The following is a 20,071-nucleotide window of genomic DNA, read 5'->3' on the forward strand; positions in this document are numbered from 1 at the left end:
AAGTTGCACATTTAATGCAGGTAAGGTTTAGGTGTTGTATTGATCAGTAGTTTGATTGAGAGTAGAGGAACACAACTGACAAGACAGTTTTATATATGGGTGTTCTCAAGTCAAATGAATATAATCTGATTATTCCAATGAACAGAACAGAAAAGCTAACATGATCATGTTGTTTGAGCTGCAGAATCCCACCAGCAGCTAAACACAGTCATCTGTAGGAAAAAGGTCAAAAAGCATTTTTTCACTACCGCAAAAGACATGAAAATACCATATATTTTTTTTAACATTCGTAGTTTAAGCAATATATTTGGCCATTTGGCTTGTCATGTTTTTCTTTTTTTTATCTACATAGATAACTGAGTGCCTGTTATATAGTCAATTCAAAACCATAAAGCTGCTTATGAAACCTTTTGCTTACCTCACTAACAGTATCACACTTGTGTGCATCAAGATGCAAAAACGCTCACACAATGAGAAAGAGAAGTAGCACAGGAAGTGAGTGAGGTCTCGGTTAAGGCAAAGAAACGGTGTGCTCACCCAGATGCTTCATCTATTCAACCTGACGGTGCAGCGCTGCAGACATTTTCTGCTCAGTGTTCTAAGCAGCTCTGGTTGGATTGACAAACAGACTGGAGGGAGGCCTCGGGTCCAGTTTGCTGAGGAGGATTTCTTCCAGGTAGGTTCTTAGGCGTTCCTTCTGTACATGTTTTGAACACTATGTGAAGCACTAGCAGGCCACAAAAGTGTATATACCTGTGTAGAAAGTTATGTTAGAAGTATTCGCATCATTTACATAAGCGAAATTACTAATAGCACTAATAGCACTCCTAATAGCAAATACTCAACCACAAGTAAAAGTCCTGAATTCAAAACAAGTATAGTTTGTATTGTATTGTATTGTATGTATTGTAAACAAGTATAGTACAAGTATTGGGTTAATATTACTGGTGCATTAATATGTACGTTGCGTTTTACTGCTGTACGTGTTTAAGGCTGAGCTCATTTTAGCTGCTTAACATACATTCTCATTCTCGAGAAGATAATGTTTGTAGCATGGTTGTCCTGTAAAAAGCTTATCTGTGAACAACTTTTCATGAGCTCAGAAAAACAGCCTTGGTTTCATCTTTACAGCTAATGTACGGAGGGATTTTAAAGAGTTTATTTACCGTAAGGAGGGGGAAAACTTTATCAAAACATAAAGTAACACCTCATTCTTTAGCTCATCACAAACATTCAAAGTCAACACATTTAAAGATACATGGTTTCCACTGGAAATGAAATATTGTAAACTAAAAAGTAGCTCGTAACTTAAGCTGTCAGACAAATGTAGTAGATTAAAATGTACTGTATGTTCCTTTGAAATGTAGTGGAGTAGAAGTACATAAAGTAAAATGTAAACTCGAAATACTCAAGTACCTTGAATTTGTGTTTAAGTACAGAACTTGCGTACGTGTACTTAGTTACATTTCATTGCTGGTTTCAGCTGTACAAGAAAATAAACGTATGTACGTATGCAGTACACTGAGCTCCTGTGGGTATTGTATCCACTGTCACACTCGTCAGTTGAGAAAGAGCTCAACTGTGGTTGCTGTTACATCACTTTGTTCTCTGTTGGAAGTGATTTAAAGGGGAATGACCTTATACGTTTTTTGAACATTAACAGAAGTCTGTTATGACACAATGTGACAATGTAACATTAAATGGTCTTAAAAAATATTTAAGTAAAATCCTTGACCCACATTAATGAGAGATGAATATGGTAGAAATCAGAACTCATATAGTTACAGCGGAAAAGCAGTAAAACGTGTGTAAGAGGCTAAAGTACAACCTGTGGTCTCAGTAATCCAAACAGACAAGTCTGTCATACTACAAGCACAAACAATATAATGTGGGTCCACTAACATGCAATGTATTGCAGTTATAGAAACTGCAACAGGAAAAAACAAATAACTACATGATTGTGACCTAAAATGTTGGTTTTATTAAGATTTTATAAACATGTACAGTGTGTGTTTAGTACTCTTGTGAAATCAATATGCCATATAGTACATGTCAGGGGTTTGCTGTACATTACTGCAATTGATATCAAATATTGCTAGTGCTGAATGTGCTTACAGAATATCAAGCATTAAAAAAAATGTTCCTTATCTTTTAACAAGTCTTTCATCTAGTGACAAACATACTACCAGAAGTTTTGCACTGCAACATAGAGAATGAGGAAAACGAAAGCTTTGTTTTCCAGAAAACACACTAAATACAACGTCATAGGATTGTCCTTGTCCACAAACTTTGCTTGAAATGCATATTATAATACACGAGTGATGTTTGGCTGGGAGAGATCTGATAGTTTAACTGAAGATTGAGACATCTGAAGTAAAGTTAAGTGAAGGCCGTGTCAAACCTCACAACAGGGTGAGCGACTTTACAGAGATGAGCGTTTAAGACTATTATGACTGTTTAGGAGACACAAAAATATGGCAAACGATGAGTTATCTTACAGAAAGAAGTGACATTTTTGCATTAGCGTGGATGTTCGTAGTGATGTGTAGGTTAAGAAACTATATACTACCAAACAATCCTGAGCTCATAGCATCTATATCGATCATGGCCATAACCATGGAGTCAATACTGGGACGAAAAATCTCAATTTGAACTCCTGCCATTCTAAAATATTTAAAAATTCACCATTTCCAAATACACACACACAAACACATTTTATATATTTACCTGACAATAAGGTCTAATAGTGTATCATATTGTACTGGTTTGTTTCTTATTTCTTTCCTACTTTTTCTCTTTCCAGCACATATTGCCGTGTTGAAATTAATGCTCCATTTAAATGCATGTCCTTAACTTAATTTTTATTATTGGTACAGTGCTACAATTTCAGATGTCCCATGAACAACTCATAGGAACATTAACTAAATCCTAATCCTAAATTTACACGAAGACATAAAGTATATGACATTGACATTGACATTGACACTGACGTTGACATTATCTACCCACAGCAATTGAGGAATAACCAATACTAAAACCAGCAGTAACAATAATGACAATTTGTTAAATTTAGTCATGATTTTGATTACATTTGCTTACACTGATTATATTGAATGACAGCGCATTGTTGTCTGTCAGCACATAACAATTATTTTATTTGTTTGTTTGTTTTTTTTATGTCAGTATATTGACGGAGACTTTTTGAGCATATTTGAATATTGCAATGCATATTATAATTACAGCCCTGGTTTTAATCAGTGTAATCTTCCTTTTTGTCTCCACATAGGAAGTCTCAGCAACGTAGCAACAGTCCACAACCACAAGAGGCCAATGAAATGGGGTAAGATGTTTTTGTTGTGTCAGTATATGATAGAAATTGTTTAAGAGTGTTTTTTTTTTATCATTTTATCACTTACTAATACTGAACCTTTTGTTATTGAAACTATTAGAACAGATTTTGGAAACGGTTTGGTATCAGCTTATTTTACTACTCATGTATTTGTTTTTCCCTCACATTGAACTTTTATTAAAGCCTGAAGCCTCTCAGTGCCACCTAACTCATAAATTCAAATTGCACTACAAGAAGGTTCTAGTATTGATAATCTGTTGGGGATAAAAAAGGACAGTAAAATCACCCAGACCTCATCATCTGCAGGGGAAGCGGAGATGACAGCGGGCCAGGGAGGCTGAGCCGCAGGTTTTCTCGCCTGAGCGGCAGGCATCAGTCCAGGGATCCCCCGAGACCCCCAGCTCAGCCAGAAAGACCTGCTGCTCCGCCTGACAGACCTGTTCAACAAGGTGTGTTCTCATTGGCTCTCTGTAGCTCTGGCTTCAATTCCCATTGTAATTTTTAATCCCATCTAATACATGGCTGTAAGGTTTGTATCCATAGAGTTCCTTTCAAACACAGACCAAATAAATGTAAATAACTGCAATATGTGAGATGAAAATTCTCTATTTAAGTACAGTTTTTTGATACTTATATTTAACTTGAGCACTTGTTTATATTTCTAATCCACTATGTTTGAGGGACATTGCATGATCAGTTTCTGAAACTTTATGCATTATTTGAACCACCTTTTCAATATGAAATTGCTGTATTATCTCCACCTCAACCAACTACAACATCAAAGTACCATTTAATGCATAAATAATGATGCAATGACATACTGACAGTCTGCATGATGAGTACTTTTACTTTTGAAACTTTATGTATATTTTGTTACTGATACTTCTATACATTCTATACATGACAAGAGAAGAGCAGCAGTCTGGTAGCTGTGTAGACCTCAGGGAGACCATCAAACAAACTATTATAGTAGCTTTTTAATAGCTGTTCTCTATACTTGCAGCAATAACAGTATCTCTATCTATTTTCCATTTGGATTTTATAGATGATAGGCCTCCTCAACCAGTTCCAGTTCCAGCCCCAGCTCTGGCTCCAGCTCCAGCTCCACCTCTGGTTCCGACTTCAGCTCTGGCTCCTCTCCCTCCCCGTGTGGAAATGCTACCAAAATGCCCAGACAAAGCCACCAAGCCCAAACTCCCCCCTAGGCCGCTGTCTAAGGTGTTCAGTAGTGCGGAACATGGAGCAGCTGTGTTACAGGTATATTTGTGATGTATTAACGAATCGAATGGCTCAGCTTCATACATTTATTTAGGGGCTCAAATATAGAGATTAAAAATCATTTTACATGTTTTAAATCCCCGCTCTCTACAACTGGTGCAAGATGCTCCATCTTCCTAATATTTCTTTTAGCACCACAATTGCATATTTTTTCTGAAAACATACACAGTCTCCTCCTGCCAGGTACATATGATGTAACCGCCCACCAAAATCAGCATTAACACATTAAAACAATAAAGTGGCAGAGAAGAGAAGAATCTTGTACAGGGCAGTTTTTCTTTTTAGAGGTAGTTTCTCAACATTACTGTGTTTACTGTTAACTGATGTAAAAATGCAACATGACAAAAACTATTCATGACAAATATTGTTTTTCTCCACAGGGCGTTGATACTTTTCGCGCAGATGAGACTCTCTGTGATGTAGTCCTGGTTCCTGGGGACAGTGAGGAAACTTTCCCCGTCCACAGAGTCATCATGGCTTCATCCAGTGATTATTTCAAAGCCATGTTCACTGGTGAGTTGTGCTGTTTTATTAGGTTCAAAACAGACGATATGGAAAAGCTCCATTAGACGGCTGATGTGCCCTTGAGCAAGGCACCTAACCCCCCAATATGCTCCCCGGGCACTTGATGCTGCCCACTGCTCCTGTGTGTGTTTCACTGCATGTAATTTGCCGGGTGTTGCATGTGTGTGTTCAACTAAGGATGGGTCAAATGCAGAAGACAAATTCAGTGTGTATATGTAAAAACATATATACTGTCAAAAAAGCTGATTCTTCTTCTTCTTCTTCTTCTTCTTCTTCCTAAAGACATAGGGACAATACATTCAAGTGCATTACTATGTAAGGCAACACAACAGAACAGCAGTGCATACACAACACTTTAGAAACACATTTTCAAATACATCACTCGGTCTTGTATAGGCACTTTGCTGCTGTAAATATTTCTTCCTCTCTCATGTAGAACGTTATCAGGTTCATTTTAGTATGTGAATACGCTAAAGAGACCTTACAGTACCACTAGTGGGAAGGATGCTTTAAATATGATATGATAACAGCAGTTTTTCATCAAAACTGTGCACTGAGTAAATTTATATATTTCTTTATGTGCGCAAATGTTTAACTAAAGAACTACAATTACACATAGACACTGTGTGCAATTGTACAGCTTAACACTGATTGTTCTGTACCAGCTGACATTGTTATGCAGTTAAACCACTGGCTTTGTCAAGATATAAAAAAAATACACTTTCTATCCTGTGTCTGGAAAAAGTAAATATAATGTACGAACATATGTATTGGTTTGGTAAGAGTGCTACTATGATTGTAAGAAGCAAACTGTGAAAGTGTGCTACTCACACTTTCACAGTTTGCTTCTTACTTTTCGATAAACCATCAAAAATAGTAACAAAAAGAAGGAAGGATTGACTGACATTTAGTTCTTTAGTTTTAACTAAAGGTTCCGCATTAAAGGAAACTGTACCACCTTCAGTGACTGCAGTACTTTTTCTATCCTCACACTTTAGAAATCTGAGCAGCCAGGCTTTGCAGTGTCTGTACAAGACGAATCTTCTGAAACAATTCAGATTCTCCTTTTCTATGTCTGTTGTTTTTCCTTGTTCAGGAGGCATGAGGGAGCAGGAGATGAGAGAGATCAAGCTGCATGGGGTCACTAAGTTGGGTTTAAAGAATATTATCGACTTCATTTACACATCCAAAGTCAGCCTCGACATGGGTAATCTCCAGGATACGCTGGAGGCTGCAAACTTCTTGCAGGTCATGCCTGTCTTGAGGTTCTGTAATCAGCTTCTGAGCAGAGAGGTGAGAGGCTTTTGTTTCAGTGCAATGTCACACCCCTGTGGTGTTGCATCAGTTCAGTTTTACATTCACCTTCACTGGACGTCTTGATCATTAAGCTGCTGGATCCTTTGTCCTTCAGTGGCCTCTGGCTTCTCTCAGAGTCGTTTATATTGGACTGTATAAAAGACATTTTGGGTGCCCTATGTATGTGTTGCAACTACAAAATAAGGGAAGTAATGCAGAGCAAAGCAGATAACTACTTCATTAAGTGATTCCTTACTGTATTTTTTTCAATACAGATCACTATTGAGAACTGTGTGGAGGTGGAGCGTATCGCCACAGACTTGCTTCTGGAAGATGTTCAGCAGAATATAGGTGATTGTTGTGAAACTGATCTTAGAGCACAGTAACAAAAATGATCTGTTTAAATACATAGATGAAGTTGAAGTTGTTCAGATGTTGAGCAATCCTTAAAAACCAGTCTACCGGTTATTTATAGATTTATTAGAACACATAATAAGAACAAAAAATTAATGTATCAAGCATTTTTTTTTTGTTCAAACACTAAAATAAAGTGAAAGATATCAGTGTTGATTCTCTTTGTTGTAACCTAGGTGAGTTTGTGAGTCAGAACCTCTCAGCTTTGGTGGAATGTGGCCGCTACCTCCAGCTCTCTGAAACCACCATGGCCGACGCCCTGGCCAGCAACTCTCTGGAAGGTTTCTCTGAGGTGGAACTCTACCACATCGCTAGAGGATGGCTGAACCATGACTACCCCAATCGCCGCTCCTCTGTCTATGCTTTGATGCGACATATCCGCTTCCCACTAATGAGCCCCAGTGAGCTGATTCAGATATCCCAGGATGATGAAGAGGAAGGAGACTCCATGATGCGCTCTGAGACGCCCTGTGTGAACCTCCTGCTGGAGGCCAGCAACTACCAGATGATGCCTTTCATGCAGCCAGCTCTGCAAACTGAGCGGACACAAATACGTTCAAATGCCACCCACATTCTGGCACTGGGAGGTGTGATGCGACAGCAGTTGGTGGTGAGCCGGGAGCTGAGGCTGTATGATGAAAAGACTGGCTATTGGAGGGCCCTGAAGCCCATGGAGGTGCCACGTTATCAGCATGGTGTGGCTCTTCTCGGTGGCTTCCTCTTCATTGTTGGAGGTGAGAGGACCTGGACTTCACTCTGTACACTCAGACGATATTCATGTCAAGCAGTCAGTTCAAACGACCTGTGTTTACTTAAGGTGTGACAGGTGTTTAATTAGGATTTGTCCTTGATGATTTGCTCTCGTTTCAACCTCGCATTCACTTACAAAACTGCAACTGAAATTAGAAATAAGTCTTACTTTTCCTTTGAAGCCAAAAGGAGACCTGTTGTTGCCAACTTTATGGCAACAAAGCTTATTAATTAATTGTTCCTAAGGTCTGTAGGCACTCAAAGAGATTTTACATGAATTGTGGTTCAGTAATTTGTTCCTTGTCTTTGATCTTATTGTTATATCCTTGTTTTATGTCTGTAACCCTGTAACTGTTCTGCTGCCTGTCTTGGCCAGAAAAACAGATTTTTAATATCAAACAGATAGGTGAAATAAAAAAAATCAGGGCAAACACACTTGGAGGTAAAGTCAAGGTACGTTGAGACACAACCAAATGTAAGGACTAAGAGGCATAAATGAATGCTTTCCAAAAAATATGATCAGCTCACACGTTCTAATTTATCCTCCACTGTATTTACCACTTTAATGCTGATACTTGTTGACTTCTCAGGCCAGAGTACTTATGACACCAAGGGTAAAACAGCCATAGACAGCGTCTACCGCTACGACCCACGCTTCGACAAGTGGCTTCAGATTGCTTCACTCAATGAGAAAAGGACTTTCTTCCACCTGAGTGCTCTGAAGGGGAAACTGTTTGCAGTCGGAGGAAGGAACGCCTCAGGAGAGATTGGTGAGCTGCTGCAAGTTATACATCTACTACTGTTGTCAGTACACCTTTTACCACTGTCAGCAGTCAGAAAAAGTTGCTGTCAAATTACTTGAAACTGAAAAAACAACCTGCTCTGTTTTTGGTCTCTACTAACTCCTGAGGGAAATATCTTCCTCTTAAGCTGCTAAAGACTCCACTATCAGTGAGTCTTTAAATGTGTGTTTCTGCTGAGCAGGTGGTGTGCAGTGGGCTTTGAGAGCTTTATCGCCTAAACCCTTGAATTTTTCTCAGGATCAATAAAGTATCTATCTGTCTAAAGCAGCCGGCTGCTATGACTGAATATGACACTGTGAGAAGTGAGCCAAGCCTCCCACCACAGTCTTTACTGTGGTTAATACAATTGTCAGTGCTATTGCTGGAGTTTGGCCAAAAAACAAACCCACTGGAATCAGAATTATTTTGTTGCCTTTGTAAAAATATACTGATGCTTGACTGAAAATGAACTCCAAATATTTTCTCCTACAATCACTTGGTCAGACACGGTGGAGTGCTACAACCTGAAGAAAAACGAATGGACGTTTGTGACCAATATGATGGAACCTCACTATGGACATGCTGGAACAGTTCATGGGGACCTCATGTACATTTCAGGTATGGTGATGCTACCTTTGTGTGACTGTAAGGCACAACATGAACAAAATGTTTCACTTGAATAGTTCATGCAGATTAGTCTGCTGGGCTGCTGATGCAGTCTGAAATGATCTGCCCCAAGCAGCTAAAGTAACGGCTGGACAGGTGTTACCTGAAGCTAACATGGGATGTGTGCACAGACGTGGCAGCATGAATGTGAGCTCAGTGCCAGTCTCTCCTTTTTCTCCTCGTCTCTGTGAATTATTACTCAGATTTATTATACATTTTGCAAATTATTTAGAATCCTAAATTAAATTTCATGCTTAAGTATTAACATTTTCAAATAACATCTTGAATTCACCTGTGTTTTTCCATTGACTATGTACATAACTGCTTCAACATTAACTTCACCGTCTGTCTGAACATATCTTCAAATGTTCTCGCTGAGATCACTGCTGTTTTTATAACACAGTGATAAAACACCAAGAAGCTAAAAGATAATAATAATAAATAATAATAATACCACTATGTCTGTTTCAAAAATTACTCATGGTCATGATAGAGTTACAGAAGAGTCGAGCTTAGATGCTTAATGCACGGATGGGTTTTTCAATGCCCTCACAGCACACAACCTCTCCCTTTGCTACGGAGAGAGGACTGTCACTAGTTACACAATCAGCAGGGATCAACTGCCAAGTAAAACTACACAACAATCATTTTAAATGTTTCAATAAATGACATGTTGTTACTCTGCTGGGGGCACTCTTATTATGAAGGGTCATTCAAAGTACAAAAAAAATACACAGTAATTCACATGTCATTCAGAGTCAGATGTACAAAGGAGCTGATGGAAAATACTGTGTTACAGCATTTGCAGAAAGCATTTGTGCTACCTGTGCATTTGGGTGGATACCATCTCATGTGGGCTTCCGAAAGTCTAAAATGGTGCTTAAAAATATGAATTAGAATAACGACAGAAGCCATATCACTCTACTTACTAATACTTCTTTTAAAATCTCTGGCTGTCAACAGGAAACGTCATCATCTTTAAATGTGTCCTGTGGAGTTTTCTTGAACAGGTACCCTGAGGAGTTTGCCCTCTGCACATAGCTTGCTAGAGGTCTAAAAGACAAAGTCACTTTGGTTGTCATAAAACACATGCAAATTTGATTTTCCTAAAAAAAAAGTCGAGATAGATAGATAAATACTTTATTGATCCCGAGGGAAATTCAGGGAAATTCAATCAAGCCTGCATTGTTCACATTTATGTTTCCTGTTTTCTGTCTTCCCTCCTTTCGTGGTATAGTGTGACAGGAATGTGAGTGTAGCAACTCTTAGAAAAACTAGTAGTAGTGCTGTTAGAAGTCAGTGACTCCATAAAGCTTATCTCAGCTTTAGGCCCTTGACAGTGCAATCAATCAGCTGTATGAGCAGAACCATCAGTTTGGACATCCAACATGCCTGTCCACTATAGGACTCAGAACAGAATGGAGTTGTGAAGGGATCCTTGATTAAACAGTAAGGCGACCATTTTTTTACATAGATTCACAAGATGAATTATAGACAAAATTTTCTTGGCTGACCTTTGTGAAACCACTTCCTGCTTAGAAGCGTATTCTCAAAAGCCGTTGACAGCCTGACCGCAACGAGGTTTCTTAGCAACCTTGGACAGGAAACCAGCTTCTCACTTTGAGAGCAGAAATTAAGTTTCACATGCCGGCCTACAAAGCAGGAAATGCAAAGTCCTGTGGTTTTAGTTCACAGCGCGTCAAAACCTCCAACTCTCATGAGCTATGTGTTGGTATTTACCATAATACACATACTGGGGTGGACACCACTTATTTTGCCTACATCACATACTCATTTCATTCCACAGTTCAGCTCAGTATACACTGACAACAAGAAAACCCAAAGTAAAAGGTTCAAAGTGACAGGAACACATGACAACAGCTTGACAAGAGCATTTCTAGTGGATTTCGAAATGTTTGACTATGTTTTTAATTTTGCAAGTCCAAAACAATGAGCTAAAGGTGGCTGAAAACTGCTCGCAGTCACAAAACAGGCAGTAGTAGCTATGGTGGTTGAGGGGCATCAGTATTTTTGCTTGCAATATACAACCATTCTGCAAATTTTAAGTTCTGTAAGATGATATTATTGTCATGTGCACACAAATCATCTTTTGTACAAGACCTATATCTTGTGCACACATGACAAGCAACTTTCTGCATGTTTGGTTTAGTTTGATTCATTTAATGCAGTTTATTTTCTGTGATACTATTGTTTTTGGGTTTTTTTTTTTAAAAAAAAAGCATTTCATCTTATGCTTGTAATCAAAAAATTACATCTGTAATGCTGTATGCTTTGGAAAATGGTCAAAACTATAAAAGAAACATACTCTGACATTAGACACTAGAATAGTGTATGGCCCCTTAAGTAAAGGAGATTCCTTTTTAATATGGCATTCTTGCAAGAAAGACAAGAAATAACACAGTGATTGATCATCGAACTGTAGATTATGGGTTTTTTTAACCATCTGAGTTGGATTTAGGGGTTTGTTTACTTGTGCAGGAAGATTTCAGTTCCCTGTTTAGTGGTGTCAAGGTTCTCCTTTTCTATAAATAAAAAATATTTTTACAAACTTGTAGAAAGAACAAGCTCTTCAGTGTGAGATTGTACTGTGTGACGTCAGTTCAATAAGTGGTGTTCATCCATTTGTTATTTTCGTTTTTAATTTTTTTTTTTTTCCATTGTGGTAGTAAAGGAAGTGCAAATATGCAATTTTACTGTTCCTCTGTGTAGTAATGACAACAATTTTGGAGAAAGGAGGCCGTGGGAAAAAGCTGATGATGAGGGCATCTTTGGATTATCTTTATTTTGGATTATGATCTATAGATACCATCATTTTTATTTTATTTTAGTGCCTGTAAGATCTTTAAAAGTTGCATATTTTCAATCTGCTGTAATATGTATTTGATTATCTTTTATCACACAGGTGGAATCACCCGTGACACATTCCAGAAGGAGCTTTGGTCTTACGATCCTGTAGCCGACACGTGGAGTAGACGAGCTGACATGATGGAGCTCCGCGGCCTGCACTGCATGTGCACCGTAGGAGACAGACTCTACGTCATGGGCGGGAACCACTTTCGAGGCAGCAGCGACTACGATGACGTCCTGGGTTGCGAATACTACAGCCCAGAAACAGACCAGTGGACAATGGTGGCAGCAATGCCACGGGGCCAGAGCGACGTTGGTGTGACAGTGTTTAACGGGCAGATCTACGTGGTGGGAGGGTATTCCTGGAACAGCAGGTGCATGGTTGACATTGTGCAGCGGTATGATCCAGAGAGGGACCTGTGGGACAGGGTGTTCAATGTGCTGGAGCCTCTGGGGGGGATTCGTGCCTGCACGATGACAGTCCATCTGCCAGAGGGGTCAGTGGATGAGGCTCAGATACAAGAGTGTCCTCTGCACACAGCTAAGAGCTGATGATCCACCACTGATGGGGGGTTTCCAAATTTGCCTGCAAGTTCTGGTGAAAAGAAAGAAAAACAGGAAATTGTGTGGGTTGCAAACACAATCTGTAGGTGCCAGAATGGCTAGCTAACATTAGCATTCAACAGTCTTAAAGTTCTACACCTTTAAACCTACCATTTCCTGTCCTCGTATTTACTTTCAGGCATGCAGTACCCTTCCTTCTCTGCTGTTGTGCTCTGTCACTTTGCAGTTTCAGTATGTTCAAGGAAACAGTCAATAAGTCCTTTATAAAAAGTCCAACACACCCTCGCTCTCAAATTGGCTTGACATTGATTATCTGGGTGCTGAGTATCACTGATCTGTCAGATTGATCTCTGAGGCAAACAAATCAGGATCAGTCAGACAGAAGACAAATTCTTCTCCTCACTGACATAAATTAAATGAGTGTGTTTTGGTGTAAATGCAGCTTTAAACTTCAGAGAGAATTTTTTAGCTTTTCAATGGTCTCTGTCTAATATAAACCAAAAATGATGATTTTATCCTGCAAACAAGTACTTTCTGTGTAACACACAGCAGCAATATGGTAGATAGTCTCATTGTATCACAGAACTATCATCTATGATTACACACAAGCTGAGCTCTCTCTACGATAATGAAGGATGAAGAGTCAGAAACATGCTAATCCACAAAATGATTGGTAAAACATGTAATTATATCTAATCTTAGCAAATGCAATTATCTCATGTCATGTCAGTCATGTCAGTTTTTACTGTTCTTGGTATTGACGACATTTCTACAGTTTAAATTGTCTTATCTGCAAATACCAGGTTATCCATCAGACTTGAGCTGGATTCCTCTTCTGGATCTTAAGTCTTCTCTTTTTGGTATCATTGACAAACCACATGAATAGATGATAATCTTTGGATCCTATTAAAAGGTATAGCAGGCCCCTTCTAACTCAAATCCAGTAGGCTGATAACCTCTGGCAACTCCCATTCAATCAAGTGACGGCATCTGAATCAGATGGTTCATTGATGAGATTTTAATCTTTTTAAATGATAATGGGGTTATATGGCACAAAGTCATAGGATAGAAGCTAGACTGTGACTACCAAGACTTACATGCCTTTATTATCATCATTTTGAAATTTGGCTGAATTAACACAGAAAGTCACATTTTCATAATAAAACTGAGTGAACACGCCAATTTGAGCACAGATCTGTCATAGACAGTCCACTGTCCCAGTATATTCACATGTTGCATTTAAGGAGGGTGAAACTGTTTCAGCACAGTTTTTGTGTTTAAGAGTACAAAGTCCTGAGTCATTACTGTCTGAAACTGATTCAATAAAGAGCATGAGGACTAATAGCAAAAAGCTTACTGTCACAGTGAGGAAAATAAATGTTTGTTTTGTTATGTTTTGTATATTTATATTGATATGCAGTGTTAAAGATTTAAATAAAATGTTGACTATGATTTTCATGTAACACCAAATCACATTAGTCATGATCAGGGCAGGACAAAGTTTCATCTAACACACACACACATTAACACAGAGAGACTGTTGGATATGTCTGAAGCAAGTGAATGACGATCAAAGTTACCTTGGGACTTCATCCTTCGCCTCTAGATAAGACAACAGACAGCGCTGATATCTACTGCTCTGCCAAGGACTACAAATACTGAAGAGCAGACAGCTACATGAGGCATCAGTTATTACAAAAATGACAAAATCACAGTTTTGAAAAAAGCTGCCCAAAGCTATTCTGAATCAGCTTTAGCACCACTTATATAGAAAGATGTGGTATAATCTAATTTCATTGTACTCTTCGTAACTCAGACAAAGCAAATAATTTTAACAGAAAAGTAAAGTTTTTTTTGTTGTTTTTTTTTTTTAAATTTTATTTACTTTGTTAATTCCAAGCTGAGAAATTACTTCTCTGCATTTAACCCATCACTGATTGAAACACACACACATGCAACATGCAACATGCAGTGAAACACACAGGAACAGTGGGCTGCAACTATCAAGCGGAAGCAGATTGCATTAAAAAAATGTAGTGTATAAAAACAGAGGCCAAAAGTCATTGTGGATGTTTATGAAAATGATAATACTGCTTAGCGAGAGTGCCCATAAACAACAGGTCACAGATAAAAGCCCTGCAACACTGTTTCCACCACACAGTCATAAGACTCAGTGTGGCATTTAATGAGCAAACCATGGCCAAATAGATTATCAGTGTATGAGGCAAAACATATCTGCCCATGTGGCAGGCTGGTGATACCCTGGAACTTCAAATTGTGTTTGATTTATCTGATTTAGCATCACATCTTCCTCAGGAGTAGAAAGTATTTGGTTTAACTAATGTACTAGAGTACAGATTTGATCTACTCATATTAACTCTTCAAGGAATCCTGTAAAACTGTAAAATTGTAAAACAACCTGAGACTTAAAAATGAAGTCTCAGGTTGTAGGTTCACATTACAGCACTTCAAAGCCACGTAAAGCTGAGTACTTTGGAAACATATAAAAGGGAGATGAACAATGTTACATAAAGTTTAGAAAGAAGCACTCACAGTGTGCAGGTTTCTGTAAATGTAGATGATCTGCTTCAAACGGACTCAAAAACGAGTTCTATAACAACCTACAAGTGAAGCTGCAAGAGTTTATAAAATCTTAAGACACGTCATATGAAAAGTCCAACAAGTACACATTACCAACATTCATGTACCAGCTAAATCTGTCCTTGGAAAAATTATTTATTTAAGCGGACATCTTTGTTACAACCAGATAGGAGGTTATATGTGGTATTTTTTCCATTTGAGAAATCCCACAATGTTCCCAAAGTATTCATGTTATCTCAAGACGTCTGGCTGACTCAACAGTGATTAGATATTGTCTCTGTTTCTAGGTTGTTCCTAAGGTCACCCTACTTGCTGACATATAGGAGTTAGACCAGTTGTTTCGCAGGTTTTGGCCAGTATGTATTTTCAAGGAAAAAAGATAATGCCAGCAAAATGTTGTTTTTTTTGTTTTGTTTAAAGTTTGAGAGCTAAGTGTTCCCCAGTATGAATACATTTCCATTATATCATTTGATTATAGCTTTGATTTTGTTTGTAATTGTTGTATGACTGCAATATTATATGACAGAGTGAGCTTAATTTGATATTGGGGTGTCATTAATTTCATGAAGTTGAGGACATCTTCAGAAAGAATCCATTACCCCTGAGCTGCTATCATGTTTTTGTCTGCATCACATGATGAGTGTGTCCACCCCCTGATACAGACTGCTATTCACACTTAACTTCCAACTGCAACAGTCCTTGGCATATAAAACATCCCAGCCCACAAAAACATCACACTTTGCCCTGAAGCAACAGAGCCCACCCATTCCAGTGGAAAAAAAGGAGATCTTTAATTTTGTGGGTTTACAAAAAGAGGAACATCTGAGGCTGAGGGTGCAGAAGGTGCCGTCGTTCACCTAAAGATAGAATCCCAAACAAACTTCCTACAAACAGAAGCTCTTTTCACTTTGAGCTTTTTTCTTTTGAGAGGCTCTTTAAAGGTTCCACTGCAAGAGAAGTTTGCAAGACTTTTTTTTGTCCTCATACCAAGAGAGAGAATTAGTCTGTGATGTCTCTGAGAGGTGATGTGTGCGTGGTGACGGGAGCCTGTGGATTCGTGGGAACGAGGCTGGTGAGGCTGCTGCTAGAGGAGGAGAAAATGGCTGAGATTCGACTGACGGACAAGCATGTACAGCCCACGCTTTTACACAATCTGGAGGGTGAAGTCTGTTTTTCTACAAATTATTCCTCTCTTTTCCCTGTCTGCAGAACACACAACGGTTTTCATATGCAAAACATGAAAAGTCCAGCGACAAGTTCGCGTCTCTATTGTGCTGTACTATACACTGATTGTACATTGTGCGTTGCATTGATAGTAAAGCTCTCAAGAGTGTATTAAAAATTAACAACACTGATATCATGGCACTTTCACTTTTTTTATACTATATAAAGTACATTTGATGGGTGGGAGGGGTGAATTAAGCAGTAGTTATGGACTAATATTTAAAAAGGATTAATAACTTACTCATATCTTACTACTTTTACATCTTTCCATGTGACAGCAGAAAGGATTCCATTAAAGGACAAAAGACAAAAGTATTGTGTTAACTGATGAGAGTTTATTCTTGACTGCCTGTGTGTCAGACTGCAGAGGCAACACGAAATTGAGTGTTTTTGAGGGGGACATCAGAGACGGTGATTTCTTGAGAAAAACCTGTCGAGGTGCAACAGTCGTCTTCCACTTGGCGTCCATCATCGACATTAATGATTCAGTGGAATACAGTGAGATATATGGGGTCAATGTTAAAGGTAAGACAGTGCTTCAATATTCAATAATCTCTACTGGACAGCTTTTTTCTTTTACAGATTGGAACTCGCTGGATGATTTTAACCTCTTGACTGCATTAACGAGAAACTATATATATCATTATGTATTGATGCAGATAAAGTAGAACCTTCTTTATGTGCTTAAACTCACATTTCAACTCCATTTCATGTGCTCCGCTACTTGCACAGAATGGAGATTAGCTTAGTGAAAATGTTCATTTGATGGTTTGCACATACAATGTAACTTCAACTCAATTCAGTGCTTGCACTTCAGCTGATTTTCAGTGCTCATGTTTATGTTTGCTTTTATGCTTTCAGCTCCTGTTTACTATTTTCAAATCTTGCGGCATGTGCATGTTTGAGATTAGAGAAAAGAATATTTATGAAGTTTCTCCTTGTGGCTTAAGCTTGATATAAGCTATGATACTCTTCTTACATTTCTACATTGCAGTCAAGTTCGCAAAAAAACATGTAATGTCTTGTTAGCCTGCCATAATAAAGACTCTCAACATACATGTCAGAAATTATGTGAAGGTTGACGCAGCAAAACTGCTTGGTTAGGTTTTGGAAATGATCACAAGTTGGTTTAAAAATAACTGCATTTGTTATATAAATTCACTTTAGCAAAAATATCTCAAATTTTCATTTCAACTTCTGTCAGTGCTTACGTTTTAAGCTCCATTTTGATGCTCCACCTTTATTCAAAATGTATTTTTAAAATGAATCTTCAGCTCCTATCAACACACTTAAAGAAAGCATTTAAAGACATTAAGCTTTTTTCAGTTTCCTGCTGCAATCACTGACCTTAACGTTCAAATGGTTTAATGTAAAGAGTCTCAAATATGAGTTAGGTTTCTTTTTAATCTGTTAGCTTTCTTGTTGGTTTGACACTAAAGAAAAGGACTTTCCTATGTCCTGTGAGATAAGATAAACACAGCTTATTATTTTTTTCAGCTCATATGTACTATGAAGAGAATCTTTGCTTTGCAGGAACGCAGCTGCTTCTGGAGGCGTGTATTCAGGAGAACGTGGTGTCCTTCATCTACACCAGCTCCATAGAGGTGATGGGACCAAACCCCAAGGGTGAACCTATAATTAATGGCAACGAGGACACAGTTTACAACTCTGCCCTGAAGTTTAACTACAGTAGGACCAAAAGGGAGGCTGAGGAGAGAACCCTGCAGGCCCACGGCGAGGTGCTCCAAAATGGAGGCCGACTGGCCACCTGTGTCCTCAGACCTATGTACATCTATGGAGAAGGCTGCCGCTTCTTGCTGGGCCACATGGGTGACGGGATACGTAACAACGATGTTCTATTTCGTATGTCTCTACCAGAGGCACGAGTGAATCCTGTCTATGTGGGAAACGTGGCTGTAGCCCACCTCCAAGCAGCCCGCAGTCTCAAAGATCCACAAAAAAGAATTGTTGTTGGAGGACAGTTTTATTTCATATCTGATGACACACCTCATGTGAGTTATTCCGACTTCAACCATGTCGTGATGGCACCTCTGGGTTTCAGTATTCAAGAGAAACACCCGGCACCTCTCCCCCTCCTCTACTTGTTCTGCTTCTTATTGGAGTTTCTGTGCATGATGCTCCGACCTTTCATACGCATCGTCCCGCCGCTCAACCGACAGCTCCTCACCATGTTGAACACGTCATTCAGCTTCTCCTATCAGAAGGCGAAGAAGGATATGGGATATGTCCCCAAATACACCTGGGAGGAAGCACGCAAACGCACCATTGAATGGCTCGCCTCACAGTTGCCAAAGGAGAGGGAAAGAATAAGAGCTAAATAATTAGTGAAAAGTTGTTGGTATAGTATACATTAAGGATGTTTATACATTAACAGTTTATGTTTGCTTGTGACTTTGTGTTTTTATGCATTTTACCAAAGTAAAATCTAAAGTTTAGTGAAAGTAAATATGAAGCACACGAGCAAAACACTGTGATCGTCACTGTAGACATTTCTGAAAGGTTTCTTTCTTACATTGTTATAGCATCTTTCAAATGATCCTGACATGTTTAGCATAACTTTGTGCTTGTGTATATGATGTTACCACTAGAAGTCACTAAAGTCACAGATTCAGAAGTTATGTCACATTCACTCTTTGTTTCTTAATTACGTTTAACTTTACAGATAATAACCCCAGGAGAGATGAATTAAGGTGTACGCTACAGTAGGCAGCTTGTGCTCAGTATTATCTGTGGTTTCTGAACTGTGTGTTATTAAAGTTTATAGGGGAAAACTGTTTTACATATTGTACATTTTCATTTACACCTAGTCTATGTATTTATTTCCTGGGCCGTCATCAACTTTCGCTTTGTCACCAAAGGAAACTTTGCCTTTCTTTGACGTATGACAAAAGCAGACTTTTGGAATGGTAAACTTCCTGCACTGTAGTGAGTAGAGAGTCAAAGTTAGCATTAGCATAGCAACAGTTAAATGTGTTTCTTGTGTTCCACTGAACTCTAAATCCTTATGTGATGAATGCACAGTGACCGCTAACTGCAAAACCTACTCTTGACCCAGTTTCCATGGAAGGGTTTATGCCATTTGTGTGTAAGTACAACCTTAAAACTAGAGGCAAGATTCGGTCAAACCTACTGTGTTTTTCTACATTTGAAAATCCACCATAAGAACTGATTTACTCTGTTATAGCAGAGGAAACACACTGAGTATTTTTCAGCATATTTACAAAAAGCATCGAGAATGTAAACAGAGCATTCATGATGGAACATTTAATCAGACTGTGATTGATTTCTCTCAGACACAACAGGGTGACCCCTCCTCACTTAGTGTGACTCAAACACACACACACACACATAGTTGTATTTCCATTTCTTTTGGGTACATTCCACAGATTTACATTCATTTCCTGGAGGTTTATCCACCACCTAACCACAGCAATGAGCATTAGTTGCCTAATCCTAACCCTTACCTTAACCTATCCCTAACCTCAGCCTAACCTTAAAGCAAGTCTTCACCGTAATATTTAATGATTTACACTGTGGGATTTGCATTTTGTCCCCATAAGTAAGGCACTCACAATGTAACAGATGTCCCTACAACTACAGGAATGCACATCCACAAACACACGCACACACACATGCAAGCTCATACACATTCAGGCGCATGTCTCACACAAACCAATGGGCAACCAGGCCAGAGTCCAGCATTTTAAACAAACAGCCATTGAATACCAATGAG

The 20,071-nt window shown here is 38.8% G+C and overlaps 2 protein-coding genes across 2 annotated transcripts; both read left to right on the plus strand.

The window, feature by feature from the left end:
- The first annotated feature begins 528 nt into the window (after positions 1–528).
- Positions 529–13,944, plus strand: si:rp71-68n21.9 (kelch-like protein 9). The gene is made up of 11 exons (XM_046403219.1): positions 529–676; positions 3,287–3,340; positions 3,656–3,798; positions 4,395–4,606; positions 5,008–5,140; positions 6,249–6,445; positions 6,724–6,799; positions 7,039–7,596; positions 8,203–8,382; positions 8,899–9,012; positions 11,984–13,944. Exons 2-11 carry the CDS (start codon positions 3,336–3,338, stop codon positions 12,478–12,480), a joined length of 2,115 nt encoding a protein of 704 aa, XP_046259175.1. The 5' UTR covers positions 529–676; positions 3,287–3,335; the 3' UTR covers positions 12,481–13,944.
- Positions 13,945–14,430: 486 nt separating this feature from the next.
- On the plus strand, positions 14,431–19,112 carry hsd3b1 (hydroxy-delta-5-steroid dehydrogenase, 3 beta- and steroid delta-isomerase 1). Its single transcript, XM_046403224.1, has 3 exons — positions 14,431–16,253; positions 16,678–16,842; positions 17,851–19,112. The coding sequence occupies exons 1-3, from the start codon at positions 16,103–16,105 to the stop codon at positions 18,657–18,659; spliced, it is 1,125 nt and encodes a 374-aa protein (XP_046259180.1). The 5' UTR covers positions 14,431–16,102; the 3' UTR covers positions 18,660–19,112.
- Positions 19,113–20,071: the final 959 nt, after the last annotated feature.

Source organism: Scatophagus argus, chromosome 11 (assembly GCF_020382885.2).
Source record: "Scatophagus argus isolate fScaArg1 chromosome 11, fScaArg1.pri, whole genome shotgun sequence".
Lineage (NCBI taxonomy): Eukaryota > Metazoa > Chordata > Actinopteri > Scatophagidae > Scatophagus > Scatophagus argus.

Excerpts from the sequence above, each read along its gene's own strand:
- si:rp71-68n21.9 (XM_046403219.1), top strand. Across the intron at positions 4,607-5,007 it reads ATGGAGCAGCTGTGTTACAG|GGCGTTGATACTTTTCGCGC; the intron begins GTATATTTGTGA and ends TTTTCTCCACAG. Across the intron at positions 6,800-7,038 it reads AGATGTTCAGCAGAATATAG|GTGAGTTTGTGAGTCAGAAC; the intron begins GTGATTGTTGTG and ends GTTGTAACCTAG.
- hsd3b1 (XM_046403224.1), top strand. The coding sequence starts at position 16,103 with ATGTCTCTGAGAGGTGATGTGTGCGTGGTGACGGGAGCCTGTGGATTC. Across the intron at positions 16,254-16,677 it reads GCTTTTACACAATCTGGAGG|ACTGCAGAGGCAACACGAAA; the intron begins GTGAAGTCTGTT and ends CCTGTGTGTCAG. Across the intron at positions 16,843-17,850 it reads ATATGGGGTCAATGTTAAAG|GAACGCAGCTGCTTCTGGAG; the intron begins GTAAGACAGTGC and ends TTTGCTTTGCAG.